Below are 14910 nucleotides of genomic sequence, written 5' to 3' on the forward strand. Positions count from 1 at the left end.
GCCACCTTTCAGGAGTTGTGCAGAGTGATAAGGTCACACCTGAGTCTCCTTTTCTCCAGGCTGAGCACCCCCAGCTCCCTCAGTGGTTCCTCACAGGGTTTGTGTTCCCAGCCCCTCTCCAGCCTCGTTGTCTCTGGATGCGCTCAAGCATCTCAACATCCTTCCCAAACTGAGGGGCCCAGAGCTGGGGCCAAGAAGGGACACCCTGTGCTCTCCCAGTGTCCTGCCTGCTCCCCAGTGACCCCAGAGGCCCGCCAGGAGCAGCAGGAGGTACCTCCAGGATGTTGTAGCGGGAGTTGTCGCAGTAGTCGCGGACGCCGATCTCCGTGCCCATGTACCAGCCGCTGAAGGGGCAGGCCGAGAACTCCAAGCCCCCGATCTCCAGGAGCATGTTGGAAACGGCTGGCAGCCCGTACCACTTCAGGCCCAGGTCCTTAAACCACTCAAACCTGCCGGGGAAAAGGTCAGGATTAGGCAACCAGCCAGGAACTCCCTTCCCAAAGGAGGCAGGGGGATGGGGGAGGTCACTTTGCCACCAGGGTGAAGGACTTGAGCAGAACATTTCCATCAGTACCTTCCTTTGGGGCTGTTCATGGGGACAAGGTGATTATGGAGGGGTGTAAGCCTTGGGAGGCTTCAAGGAAAAGGAAATTTTCCAAGGAAATCAGTCTGGATACAAGGGAAAGCACTGAGACGTGGACACAACCTCCCTGCCAACTTCACCGGAGGGAAGATCTGGGAGAGGGTCTTGGGTGAAGCCCCCAGGCCATGGCAAGGGTGGAACCAGGGGAGCTCAGTCCTGCTGATCCCCTGGAGCAGTTCTGGGGCTGCCCCTGACTCACTTGGGGTGCCGGATGGGCACTTCCAGCACGAGCTCTGGTGGGATTTCGAAGAGCTCGGGGTCGTTGCCGTTGGCTTGGAGGAGCAGGGGCAGGATATCGAAGCGCCCGTACGGAGCCTTCCAGCCTTGCTGGATGCAGATCTGCAGGGAAAAAAAGGCAGGATTGGTGGTGTCCCAGCAGGTCACCTGCTCTTCAGACACTGTGGGCAGGGAATTGTGTGGTCCTAGGAACAGCTCCTGGCAGGATTTCTGCCCTTGTGGTTGAGCAAAGGGAGCTACGAACAGGGGGTGGCCTGTCCCAGCCCACCCATGGCCAAGTCAGGGGAGTTTGGGCTACAAATGAGCCTGGAATCGATCCCCAGTAGGATCGTGGCTTGTGCCTGTAGTGGTGAAGGAGAAAAAGGGTGAGAAAAGCAGAAAAGTGACAAAACCCAACCTTTACTCCTGGGGAAAAACTTAAGGGTGACACAAACCCAACCTGCCCAGGTGGTGCTGCCCTGGACAATCCCAGACTGCTTGACCCAGCCCCTCCTCCCTCTGGGAGTGCTCAGAATTCCCAGCAGGCATGGGAAGGGTGGGTTTAATGTGGGAAATGGATTTGTAGAGTTCTCAAAACCTGACAGAAGGCCCACACAGTGTGCATCTGTATGCAAACCTTGAGATAAGAAATGCTGACTTAGAAATGCCATGGAATAGGACAGACATTGTTGGGAGAGAAATGGAGCTAGAAACAAGTTTAAAAGGATGGCCTCACAAATAAGACTGGATACTTTGGAGAAATAGAACTATGAAAGATCATTGTAGTGGGACCCAAGAGGTGTAGTTTTAGATGATTGGCTTTAAGGCATCTACAGCATGGTGTGGCTAAAGCTGATAGGCCAAGAAACACTGATAGTGTATTGTAATTAGGAAATAATTGGCTTCTGATTGTGATGGTGTGAATTATAACATCTGTATTGTCTCACCCTTCACATGAGACTGAAAATGGAATAAAAGTTCTTCAAACACCTCTCATTTGCCCCATCTCTCATTTATGGGGACAAGGTGATTATGGAGGGGTGTAAGCCCTGGGAGACTTCAAGGAAAAGGAAACTTTCCAAGAAAATCCATCTGGATACACGAGAAAGCTCTGACAGACAGACACAACTCCCTGCCAGCTCTGCCAGCTTCAATGGAGGGAAGGCCTGGGAGAGGGTTTTGGGTGAAGCCCTGCCCTAGGGTGATGTTCTGATGCTTGTATCCCCATTCCTGTGTTCTGTTCATGCTGGATATCATGTTCTGTGCCTTCAAGACTGGCTCTGCAGAGCGAATGTTTTGTTTTGGTTTTGTTATCAGCTGCTCCCCCACAGCTGGTGGGACACACAGACAGGGCAGTACATGGGTGCTGCTTTTGCTTTTTGCTTTGCTTTTCCCTTTGCTCTTGCTTCGGCTTTGCTCCTGCTTTGCTCTTGCTTTTTGCTCCTGCTCATTAGTTAGTTTAGCTAAGCAGAGCAAATTTTTCCCTGGACTGTTTCTCCTTTCCCTTTTTTGGACCTACTCGAACCTGCTCCGGACTGGGACCTGGGAAACACCGAGAGTTTGCACCTTGTGGCTGCAGCAGCTGCCCCAGCACAGGAGGGACTGAGAACAGAGCGACCACCCCCAGAGAGACTTTCTGAATTTGTCATCTTTTTCAGAGCGGTGACAGAGCGGTGTCACCTGGTATTGTTCCTTTTGTGTGCTGGGGGTGCTGTGCCTGTTAAATAAACAGGTTCTTTCCACTTCTCTCCGAGGAATCCTTCCCGAAATGGTAGGGGAAGAGGGGCTGTGTGGGTTTGCTTTCTGGAGGGGCCCCCTTTGGAGGTTTTCTCCCAAATTTGCCCTAAACCAGGACAAGTGGAGAAGGCTCAGGAAGGGCAGAGTCAGGCAGGCTGGTACCTCAGTGAGCTCCACGTTGGCGGGGTCGCCCAGCACGGAGCCGTCGGGCTGTTTGTAGCCGGCGTAGCGGATCAGCTGCGCATTCCAGATGCGGAAGTCGTGCTTGCTGTCCGTGCGCTGCGGGAAGATGGTGATGGCAGACCTGGGGGGAAAAGGCAGAGCTGGTGGGTGCCATGAGCTGCAGGAGGGGTGAGATGCTGGAGGAAAAGTGCTGCCACCACCTCTGGGTGTGCCCTGAGCGAGGCCCTGAGAGTCGGTGGATCTGGAATTTGGGGTGTTCCCAGCTCCTGGTTGCTCACAGGGGGTTTCAGATCTGCAGAGCAGTCTGAGCTCTGTGCTGTATGCAGAATATATAAAAGGGGAAATGGTGGGAAAATCTTCCCTCTGAGGTCTAACAGGCAGCAAGAAGAGAGAGACTTGGACCAGCAGGACTCCTCCACCCCAGATCAGATCCCTCTAACCCTTCCCAGGACTGCTGCTGGCTGTGCAGTGCCAGACCCAACTCCAGCTGGGTCTCCACTCATCCAGTGGCCCTCGGATTCAAAGCCTGGTGACTCCCTGGTGGCTCACCTGAGGTTCCCCTTGTTGGTGGCGTACTTGATGTGGTTGCAGATGTAATTGAACATCCCATGGGCTGTGGTGCAGTCCCGGGCATCAAACACCTGGAACAGGGAAGCAGTTGTGGGGATGTTCCAGCTCCTAGGGCAGAGCCAGGCAGAGGAAACACAGCACATGGAGAACTCCAGGCACCACTGTGGCTTCTCAGGGATCTAAAGCTCCGTAATTATGTGTTCCCTGCCTTTGGAACACGTGGATGTCTAATCCAGCTGCCCCTTTTGCTTTGGAGAGGTGACTCATCTGCTGCTCAGGCAAAAACCTCCTCATTCCTGTGCTCCCAACCTGCTGCTGTTCCTGCCTCATCCCCCAACAATTACAGAGTCTGCTCTACTTCTCTTCAGCACTCAAAGCTGGAGCAGGACAGGTGCCAGCCAGGGCTGGGGGGCAGGGAATCACGGAATCATGGAATGGTTTGGGTTGGGCCTTTTAAAGAGCATCTCACTCCACCCCCTGGCCATGGCAGGGACACCTTCCACTACCCCAGGGTGCTCCAAGCCCTGTCCAGCCTGGCCTTGGACACTGCTAGGGATCCAGGGTCATCCATGAAAGCATGGGGAAATCAGGAAGGGGCATGAACAGAAGTGGCTGTGCCCATTCCCTGTGTGAAGCAGCCACAGGAGCTGCTCAGCAGCACTGGATTTGTTCCAGGTTACAGGAGGAGAGGACAGCTCTGTACCAAGGGATTCCCTAGGGATCACTGATTTCCAATCCTGTTCTGTGTTTCCCTTGCCAAAAGGACACTGAGCCAAACCCTCCCCTGCTGGATCTCAGTACTGAGGACAAATGTGTCCTGCTGCCTCTCTCCAGGTGGAGCAACAGGTTCGGAAACAGCAGGAAAGATGTTGGAGCAGGATCTGATATTGGAAAACATCCCCTGGAACACCAGCTTCCATTTCAGACACAGCCACCTCATCTCCCATCCCACAGACACTTTTCCAGCTCCTGCCAGCATCCCAGAGCTGCTGAGGGGAGCTGTGTGTGCTGAACACCTGCCCCTGGGCCTGTGCTGTGCTTCCCAGGTGCTGGAGAGCAGGAATTTGCCTCTCCAGAACTCCAGCACGCCCTTTGGCAGGAATCTCCTGGGTGTTTGTGGTGGGATTGGTGCTCACCTGCAGCTTGGACCACTGGATCCTGCCCACGCAGCGCGCCGCGTTCCTCCAGGCGTGCTTGGCTCCGTAGATCAGCTCCGTGTCCCGCAGCTGGTACGTGTCAGTGGCCTCAATCTCCTTGGTCACCTCCTCCAGCCTCTCCATGTGGGCCTTGGAGCCGGATCTGGGAAGGTTGGGAGCAGAGGAGGTGGAGGGTCAGGCGGAGGGCAGGGAATGCTGCTGCTCTCCACCTGGAATGCTTTGTTCCTACACATCCACAGGGATTGTGGGGATGGTTATCCCAGATTTGGGATAGCAGGTGGGCAAGGACCAGGGGGAGAGAGCAGTGGCTTGTGCAGAGACACAACAACACCAGGAATGAAACTCTACCCAAGAAGCAGCTGCTGGAGGAGCACCAGAGCCTCCCCCTGCTGTGACTTACACGGGTGGGAGATCACATCATGGAATCATGGAATGGCCTGGGCTGGAAGGGACCTTTAAACTCATCCCATTCCACCCCTGCCATGGCAGGGACACCTCCCACTGTCCCAGGCTGCTCCCAGCCCCAGTGTCCAGCCTGGCCTTGGGCACTGCCAGGGATCCAGGGGCAGCCCCAGCTGCTCTGGGCACCTGTGCCAGGGCCTGCCCACCCTGCCAGGGAACAATTCCTCATTCCCAATATCCCATCCATCCCTGCCTCTGGCAGTGGGAAGCCATTCCCTGTGTCCCTTTCCTCCATCCCTTGCCTCAAGTCTTTCTCCATGCTTGTTTTTCTTGCCTCCTTCAGGCACTGGAAGGCCACAAGGAGGTCACCCCAAAGCTTCTCTTTTCCAGACTGAACAATCCCAACTCTCTCAGCCTTTCCTCCCAACAGAGCTGCTCCGTCCCTCTGATCATCCTGGTGCCTTCTCTGGTGTCACTCCAGCAGCTCCAGGTCCTTCTTGTGCTGGCCCCAGGGTGGAGGCAGCTCTGGGTGACACGTGTGACATCTCAGCACCAGCAGCAGCCTTGGGCTGAGGCAGCATGTGGTGTTACATTTTAGTTAAATGCTATGCTCTGTCTCACCCCTCGAAAATGTATGAAAATGTTCAGTTTATTCCAAGCCTGTGATCCTCCCCTGAAGCATCATGTATCTGCAATCCCATTGGCCCAAGGCTTATTCCACCCCACTTTGAATCTCCCTGTTAAGCTGTGCAAGGGAGATCAGACTCTCTCTTGGCCCTTCTCTCCCTAGGTTCTCCCTCTCTCCCCTTTCCCCCTTCTCCCTCAGAAGCCATGCTGCTCCCGGGGGTGGGACCCCAATAAACCCTCATCTAATTAACACCCTCAGAAGCCGTGTGGAGTCTCCTTGCCTGCCTGCTGCTTGAGCAAACATACAGCTTGGGGAGCCCCCTGGGGACCCCCCTGGGGATCCCCAGACAAATCACAACCAACAAATGGACAGCAACAAATGGCGCCCAACGTTGGGCACAAACCCACGACCCTGGGATTGAGTCCCATGCTCTACCATGGAGCTAGGCAGGCAGCAACAGCAGCACCCACCTCTTTATGGAGGAGTAGTACTGGTCAATGAAGTCCTTGGCCAGGAGCAGCACCTCCTCCTTGCTCCTGGTGTCCTCTGCCTTGCGGATGTGGGGGCTGGGGGTCATCACGGAGCCCATGCAGATCTGCTCGGTGCACGCCGTGGCCTGAGGGGACAGGAGGGAACAGGAATGTCCTGGAGCCACCACGGCACTGCTGGGCTGGGCTGGGGCAGTCAGCAATCACCCACATAGAGGGTGGTGGTGGCTGACAAACAGGGACATTCCCAGCTGGCTGGGGCCACTGAGTGGTGACAGCCAGGCCATGTGCAGTTACCACTTGTCCCTCCTGATCAGACAGTGGAGAGATGGGGTTCACACCCCAGCTTGGCATGAAGTCAAATGCTTTTCCTTATTTAACCCAATGGATTTCCCTCTCTTTGCTTATTGCACCAGATTTGAAATTCAAACCCTACTGGAGTGTCTCAGGTTGAAAGGTGCAGCTGTGGGTGTGTGTTCTACCCCCATCTGTCAGAGCTGGGGCAGTTCTCTGCTGTCCATGGGGCAGTTTTTCCTTTATCTCTCCCCCAGCCAATCCTCCCTGCAGGAGATCTCTGCTGTCCATGGCCACTGAGTGTCCCTGCAGGGCTGATCCAATTCCAGCATCCCATGGGGAGATGCTGCATTGCCCAGGGCAGGAGCCAAGCATTCCTACCTGGATCCAATGTGAGCCTGGCACAGCACAGCAGCCTTTGCCCAGTGCATTGCCAGAGGAGCAGCTTCTGCTGCCCTGCATTGCCAGAGGGAGCCCAGGCCCATCTGCAGCAGCCCTGGAGCTGCAGAGGAAAACTCCCCCCTTGTGCAGGATCCCTGCTCCAGCAGAGCCACAGCTGGCACTGCAGGAGGGCTGAGCCCCCATGGGATGGGGCTGTGCCACCCCCCTGACACACAGGGGACAGGGACTGCTCTCACTCTGGCAGTGTTTTGTTTTTGTTTTTTGTACTATTGCATTTGTATTTTTAATTTTCCTAGTAAAGAACTGTCATTCCTACTCCCCTATCTTTACCTGAGAGCCTGTAATTCCAAAACTATAATAATTCAGACACAGGGGGTTTACATTTTCCATTTCAAGGGAGGCTCCTGCCTTCCTCAGCAGACACCTGGCTTTTAAACCAAGACATGAATTCCTCCACTTCTGCATTCCTGGGTAAATCCACCTTGGAAACGGTGCCATTCACTCATTGATGCTCAGGGAAGTTGGGGCAGCTCTACTCACCATGGCAGTCTTGAGGTGCAGGGTGTCGTGGAGCACGGATCCCGTCTCCCAGTTCTTGATTTTCACAAAGCGGGGGCATTTGGAAGGGCTCCCGTTGGTGTTCTTGGTCGGGGACTGGCGCCCAGATGAGGGCGGCTGGAAAAGAGGGAACACCCAGCACAAAGTCAGAACTCATCAGCAAAATGCAGGAAAAGGCCCCTGTCAGAACCCAGGACATCCCTCTGGCTGCCCTGGATGGCTCAAGCCCCTGCCAGGGGGCTCAGAGACCTTGGCATGAAGCCAAAGAGACCTGTGCCTTTGATTTTGACCCATGGAAAAAATTACCAACTTTGTATGAGGATTCACAAGCCACAGAAGTTTAAGTAGAATGATAGTTAGTTTGTTACAAAATAGAAAAATAGAATTTTGGGTTTTTAGAATGGGAGTTCAGAAGCCAAGATGGAGTGATTTGGGTATGCCTTGTCCTTCTTCTTTCTTCTTCTTAGCCTCCATCTTCTGGATGATGGTGGCACTTTTGGATTGGTTTAGAGTAGAAATGGACTGTCTAACATAGGTGATAGGTATTGGGAAATTATTGTAAATAATGTACACGTAGTTTTTAGTATAAAAAGATAACACCACCTCTGAGGCGGTCAGCGTGACTTGGACTGACTTGCTAGACAGACCTCAGCAGGTCAGGAAAAGAATGTTACAGATAACAGAGAATAAACAACCTTAGAAACCACAGCTGAAGAATCCTGACTCCTTCTTCAAACTTGGAGCTGGGAAAAAGAGACTTTCTAACACCTCAGGGTCATCTTGACCACAGAAACCCTGAGAGGTCTGAACAACACAGCATTGTGTATGGCTGGATGGCTGTGAGTAAATTCTGGGGTGACACAGCCAGACAAGGTGTGTTATCCCAATATTTGGTGTTATTTGGGATCCTACAACAGAGCCGCTGACTGGCAATGGAATTAAGAAGTTGTGTCTGGTTATGGGACAGCTAAACCTGTGGGAAATGAGTTAAAAACAGAGGTGGAAGTGACTTGGAGAATGCTGTGTTCAAGTTTCCTAGAGGAAGACTCTCCCCCAAAATCTGTGGGGTGTTTCTTCCCAAGGAGCATCACCTGCTCCGGTTCTGCAGGCGCCAAGCTCTGCCTGGAAGAATGAAGAGCTGAGCATCAATCTGAGCAAGCCAAAGGCACAGTTCCTCTGCTACCAATGCTGGAAAGCTTTAGGAACGAGGATGGATGAATTATCCAAGTGGGGGGCTGCTGAATCATGAGTAGTTGGATTTCTCCAGCCTCAGCTCCCTGACACTGCCTTGACATGGGCTCATCCAGCTCTCCTTGAGTTCTGTGCCAGCACGGAGAGAATCCCAGCCAGCACAGAGCTTGTGAAGAGCAGAACTGGTTACAGGTGCTCCTTTTTGCACATTTTCACAGATAAAACCACAATTTTCTGCTGTGGCTCTTACTCACCCCAAGCACTTAAAGCTTCAAGAGCCATCAGTGTCTGCCAGTGGGGACAGGGGAGCCTGCAGTGGCTCTGGGCAGCAGAGCTCTGTCTCCCAGGAATCAGATCTTACACAGGGATGTAATTCCATCACTGGAACCATGGTGCTGCTGCTGCAGCTCTCCAGGGGACATCTGAGAGCGTCCTGGCCAAAGCTGCTGGTGTTTGGCACCACTTCAAGGCTCTGCACAGCAGCTCTGGACTGGGGCTGGGTCTGTCCCTTCCTACGACAATCCTGGGGCTGGTGTCCCTTTTGAATTATCTGGTTTTCTTGAAGCTGATGCTGCCTTCAGCAGTGTCACCTCCTTTCTGGGGGTCCTGGGCTCCTGTCACCCCTGCATCAGGCAGCACAAACTTAAAGAAGCAAAAATCCAGCACAGGGGGGGAGAAGCTGCTGGCTCAGGAGGGAAGGCAGCAGGAGCCACAGGGATGACAGAGCAGCTGAGGCTCCAGCTCTGACTGGTTCCCACTTCACCAGGGGATTGCTCTGCTGCTCCAAAGCTCTGAGACATCAATCCTGGCTGACCCCAAGGCTGAGGCCTGGGCTGAGCAGACACCTTTGCATTTGCTGGCACTGCTGGCCAGACTTTTTGCTCAGTTCTCATTTTTACAATAAGTCCAGACTTTTTTCCCCCTGGAAAACAGGGATTTCAAGCAGCCTGAGGCTTGTGGTGTAATGACACGCTCTGAAAACATATTTTGGGAGCAAGGGACAGAGGCTGGAGGGGAAGGCAGAGATTTATAGCCTGAATCCTCAGCAGGACCTTCTTTAGCCCTTGCAGTTTCCAAAAGCTGCTCCCTGCACCCCTCAGGCTGTGCTGCCATGGATCTCTGACATTCCTCATGTCACAGATCCCATGATTGTCCCAAGGAGTGTGTCAAAGTCTGCCCCTTGAAGCCAAATGTCCACAGACCACATCTCAGCCTCCCCTCTGCACGCTACAGAAACTGAATAAAAAATCTCATGCAGAGCTCAAACCCAGCAGTAAATAAGAACCTCCTTGATGTAGTCCTGCAAAAACACTATTTTTAAACTCTTTTTTTTTTCAATTTTGAGGAGTCCAGCCTGAATCATGGCAGTGGCAGCTCCTGGTCATCTCCCCCCCTGCTTGTTTTACTCTTCCAAGAGAATTGAATCATTCTTTAGTCACCAACAGCTTCCTGTGCTCCCTGACCCACCCTGAGGACCAAAGGGGACAATCTGCCACCTTCCCTCTGAGCCTGATTGCTCAGAGCAGCTCCCTGAGATGGGCAAAATGTGCTGAAAACAGCTCAGAAATGCAACCAGAACCAATCCTCACCTGCAGCTCCACCTGCCAGACAGAAACCAGGAGCACCAGGCAGGGAGTGTTGATTGCACCCAGCACTTTTTAATGGGAGTTTTGATATCCTGACAAGGTGTGCTGCTAAAATACTTCTTGCTGGAGCAGGTACGGCGCCAAAACGTGCTGGGAATGCAGATGTAGCAATGTCCCCATCCTCAGAGCAAGTGGGGGGATGCAAGACTCAAAAATCTGGCCAAATCTGAGCCTTCAGACCTGCAGTCCCTGCCCCTTCCCTGCCCTGGGTCCAGCACAGCTCCTGGGGACAGGGGACACGGCCACCACGGGAGGACAAAGGGGCAGAACTTCACTGAGGGTTGGTGCTTATCTGCCTGCAGTGCTCTGCCTCAAACCCCCCCAAAGCTGCTCCCCTTCCCCATTTGTCTTTTCCCTGCAGGAGCTGGGGAAGCTGGAATCCTGGAATCACAGAGTCATTAAAGTCAGGAGAGGTCTCTGAGGTGGTTGATCCCAACCTCTGAGTGAGCACCAAGCTGTCAGCTGGAGCAGGGCACCCAGTGTCATTCCTTGGACACTTCCAGGGGTTAATGGGACCCCATTAATCTGTTCCAGTGTCCCAGATTGCAAGGTAAGAGAAGGTGTGTATTCTATTTGTGTATTCTATTTGCCATCTGTTAGAGGTATGGCAGTTGTCTTCTGTTCATTGGGCAGTTTCCTTTATCTCTTCCACACCCAATCCTCCCTTGGGGAGACATCTGCTGATAACAGCTACTGAGTGTCCCTGCGTGGCTGATAAGAACTACAGCATCCCACTGGGAGATGTGAGCCCAGAGGGAGGAGCCAAGCACTCCTACCTGGATATAATCTGGAGATTCTGGAACACCAGCACAGCTTCTGCACTGGATTGCCCAGAGGAACAGCAGCTGCCTCTCCTTCCCCTGGATCTTCAGAGACTGCACCTTTCTCCAGGATCCCTGCTCCAGCAGAGCCAGCCCTGGCACTGCAGGAGGGCTGAGCCACAATTCCAATGGGACTGTGCCAACAGCCTGACCCACAGGGTGTCAGGTTGGGTTCTGACTCTGTCAGTGCTGTTTTGGTTTACTGCAATGTTTATTTTTATTTTCTTCCCTAGTAAAGAACTGTTATTCCTGCTCCCATATTTTTTGCCTGAGAGCCCTTTAATTTAACATTTATAACAATTCAGAGGGAGGGGTTTACAGTTTCCATTTCAGGGGAGGCTCCTGCCTTCCTTAGCAGACACCTGTCTTGTAAACCAAGATATCCAGTGCCTGACAACCCTCACTGGGAGAGGCCCATGGAGATGCTGAATCCTGGGACAGCAGCCAGGCTGGAGCAGAGGTGTCAGCTCTGACACCCCCATCCCGGAGCAGCTGTGGAGGAGAGAGAGAACCCAGGGGAGCCTGGGAAGGAGCTGTGTGTGAGCTGGTGTGTGTGTGTGTGTGCTGAAACAGGAGCCAAACACTCCCCGCCGCTGTGCCAGGGAGGCTGCGTGAGATCTTTTCATGTTTTAATGAGGCAGCTGGGATCTGGGTGACTCAGGAGAGGGACAAGCCGAGAGACAACTGCGGCAGCCGGGGCGCAGACGCGTTATGCAAACAGCTCCCACCCGGAGCGTGCCGGCACTCCACGGATCCCGGGCTGTCTGCTCCCACAGGAGGAGCCCTGGGAGCTCCTTGGGGACACGGTGACAGTGGACATCTCTGTCCTGAGCTCTGCAGGTGCTCACGCTGCTCGGCTGGGTCCCAGCGGGGCGAGAGCAGCAGCAGCCGGGTTGTGGATTTATCTCCGTGCTGACATTTCCGTCCAGACTGCATCAGCCCCGCTCGGCTCAGAGCGTGTCCTGTGCCTCTGCTCAGCTGTAAATCACCCCCACAAGCTGCTCTGAGTTGCTTCCCCTGAGAGCCACACGGGCACAGAGCTCCTGATTGCCCTCGGGCTGCTCCCGAATCAGTCCCTGTGGCTGGAACAGGACCTGGCACAACCTCAGCATCCTCAGGGTTAGGGCCAGGGGGATCGGGCTGCTGGGAAACCAGCAAAAGATGCGCTGTGGTTTTGTAAAAAATAACAGAGGGATGGGGATCGATGCCCAGCAGGGCTTTCAGCACCTTATTACGAGCCTCAGTGAGCATTCGCCACCTGGCCAAGTGAATCCACCCAATCCTGCTTCAAAAAAAACCCAAGGAAAGTTCCCACTTGGCTTGACTTTCCCCAGTGTTAATAGTATTTATTGCTGCTTGAAAGAAGTTCAGCTGCCTTGACTGCACACAGCCCTGGGGAATGGCTGGGGGAAAAACCAGACTGCTTCCAGAAAAGCAGGCGTAAGGATTCGGGGATAAGAAGGATAAAAAGAAAGCTGTGCATCCAGTGAAAAAAAAAATAATAAAGAGTTTAATAGCAGCTTAAGACTGGCGGTTTTGGCAGCCCCAGCACAGAGAGAAATTAAGCTCTGCACACAGAAGGTTATAAAGTGCTTATAGTAACAGACACGGACACGCACGGGGCTTAGCAAAGGAGCAGGAAGACTCTGCAGAGCTGGGGCAGAGGGAGCAGCCCTGACCTGTCCCTGGGCTCAGGATTCCCTGTGCTGGGACATGGGGCTGTCACTTGTGTGGGGGGACACCCAACCCGAGGCTGGCTGTGCTGCTGGGACACCTGGCCATGGTCCTGAGGTGAGGGAGGGTGGAAATGGATCCCAGCCAGGCTGGGTACAGCCCTGCAGCGTGGCCAGGGCTGTCCCAGTGCCCTGTGTGGGCATCAGCACCAGCTCAGAGGGTCCAGTGTGTCCCCCTTGGGTCTCTGGCACTGCCAGACTGCAAAAGTGCATGGGAACGTCATTGCATGCGGGATTGCCAGGAGAAATGCATCCAGCCCTGGGCCAGCTCAGGAGGGACCTGGAGCTGCTGGAGGGAGCTCAGAAGAGGCCATGGAGATGCTCCAAGGGCTGGAGCCCCTCTGTTCTGGAGCTGTGGCTGCCCCTGCATCCCTGGAATGTCCAAGGCCAGGTTGGACACTGAGGCTTGGAGCAGCCTGGGACAGTGGGAGGTGTCCCTGCCATGGCAGGGCTGGCACTGGATGATCCTGTGGGAATCTCTGTGGTCCTCAGGCCACCCATCCCTCTGCTCTGGAGCCAGGCTGGGAGAGCTGGGGGTGCTCACCTGGAGAGGAGAAGGCTCCAGGGACACCTCAGAGCTCCTTGCAGGGCCTAAAGGGGCTCCAGGAGAGCTGCAGAGGGACTGGGGACAAGGGATGGAGGGACAGGACACAGGGAATGGCTCCCACTGCCAGAGGGCAGGGATGGATGGGATATTGGGAATTGGGAATTGTTCCTGGCAGGGTGGGCAGGCCCTGGCACAGGTGCCCAGAGCAGCTGGGGCTGCCCCTGGATCCCTGGCAGTGCCCAAGGCCAGGCTGGACACTGGGGCTGGGAGCAGCCTGGGACAGTGGGAAGTGTCCCTGCCATGGCAGGGTGGTGATCTCCAGTCTGGTCCCCCAGGTCCTGCCTGGATAATCCCATCAGGGAGATCCTTTTGCCCAAGCCCTGGCAGAGCTCACGCACGTCGTGTTTCCCCTGAGGTGATCTTGGTGGCCTGGCAGGGTCTGCCTGACGTCTCTGGCTCTGCTACAAACGTGGAGTTAATCTCCTCTTGGCAAGGAAGCCTGAGAATTTATGGCCATGGAGTGTGAGAGATGAAAAGGCACCGTGGAAGGCATTATCTGAAGTGCTCTATTGAATTACCATCAGATGAATCCAAAGGACTTTAATGATGCAGCTTGGCCTGGTGCCACCAGAAGGGATCACACTCCCCAGGGAGGCCTCGGCGTCCTGCTCCTGGCTGGGCTCCCATCCCACGTCAGATGAGGAGCAGCATTCTCCAGTGACCTCCATTCCCTGCCTGACCCATGGCCACTTCAGCTCCTGGCCCCAAGGGGCTCAGGGATCCATCACCTGCAGCTTTTGGGGTCACACGCTGTCCCTGCAGGTTCTCTGCGCTGTGAGAACCCACCGGGATGGGTCACATTCCCACAAACCCTGGGAATTCTGGTTTTCCCACCCAAAGCAGCCCCAGCCACGGCCTCTTACCTGCTGTCCTTCAGAGCAGGCGTTGTTCAGGACCACGGGGACGTTGCTCTTCCCCCACAGGTCCCCCGGGACACGATCGTTCTCCATCCGAGCCGGCAGAGCTTTCTGGGGATTGTTCTCCCCTTCCCTGAAACTGAAGGGTTAAAAACCTTTTGGGGTGCTAGCACCCCAAAAGCTCCAAGCTCCAGCTGCTTCCCACAGGAGCCAAAACTTGGCCAGTGCTCCGTGGGAAGGGAGGGAAGGCAGGGCCTCAGCCAGGGCGATGAATCACCGAGGTGAGGACAACCCAAGCACCACGGGAGCTCCACCTCAGAGCCACAGGAGTGCCCACTCTGGCCCTACAGCAGAGCCTCTGCACCCCAAAATCCTGCTGGAACCTGGGAAAACAACCCTGGGAGATGGGGAAGGGAGGCTGGAGAAGCTGGTGGCAGAAGGAGCTTGCAGAGCAGGGAAGAGGAAGAAACAGCCCAGAACAAACAGGAGCTGAGCTCCCAGGAGCTCTCCCTGCTCTTCCTGACCTTTCCACAAGCTGGAGTGGAAGTGATTTCAGCCAGGCAAACTGAGGAATATGTGGGATGTATTTGGGTGGAATATGGGGTATATTTGGGATGGAATATGGGATATATATTTGGGGGGAATATGGGACATATTTGGGTGGAATATGGGGTATATTTGGGTGGAATATGGGATATATATTTGGGGGGAATATGGGATATATATTTGGGTGGAATATGGGATATATTTGGGAGGAATATGAGATATATCTGGGGA

At 54.3% G+C, this 14910-nt stretch overlaps 1 protein-coding gene across 4 annotated transcripts in view; it reads right to left on the bottom strand.

Annotated features, from left to right (window-relative positions):
* Positions 1-14910, bottom strand: part of NOS1 (nitric oxide synthase 1) — an 87405-nt gene that overhangs the window by 29783 nt on the left and 42712 nt on the right. For all 4 annotated transcript variants that reach the window (XM_077187580.1, XM_077187579.1, XM_077187578.1 and 1 more), the window contains exons 3-10: positions 14140-14272; positions 7261-7395; positions 6007-6152; positions 4486-4648; positions 3329-3420; positions 2759-2900; positions 843-982; positions 275-449 (exon numbers count right to left, since the gene is read on the bottom strand). In XM_077187580.1, the coding sequence (XP_077043695.1) occupies positions 275-449; positions 843-982; positions 2759-2900; positions 3329-3420; positions 4486-4648; positions 6007-6152; positions 7261-7395; positions 14140-14272 (1126 nt within the window). The remainder of the gene's footprint in view (positions 1-274; positions 450-842; positions 983-2758; positions 2901-3328; positions 3421-4485; positions 4649-6006; positions 6153-7260; positions 7396-14139; positions 14273-14910) is intronic.

The sequence above is a fragment of the Agelaius phoeniceus genome, chromosome 18, assembly GCF_051311805.1.
Source record: "Agelaius phoeniceus isolate bAgePho1 chromosome 18, bAgePho1.hap1, whole genome shotgun sequence".
NCBI classification, from domain to species: domain Eukaryota; kingdom Metazoa; phylum Chordata; class Aves; order Passeriformes; family Icteridae; genus Agelaius; species Agelaius phoeniceus.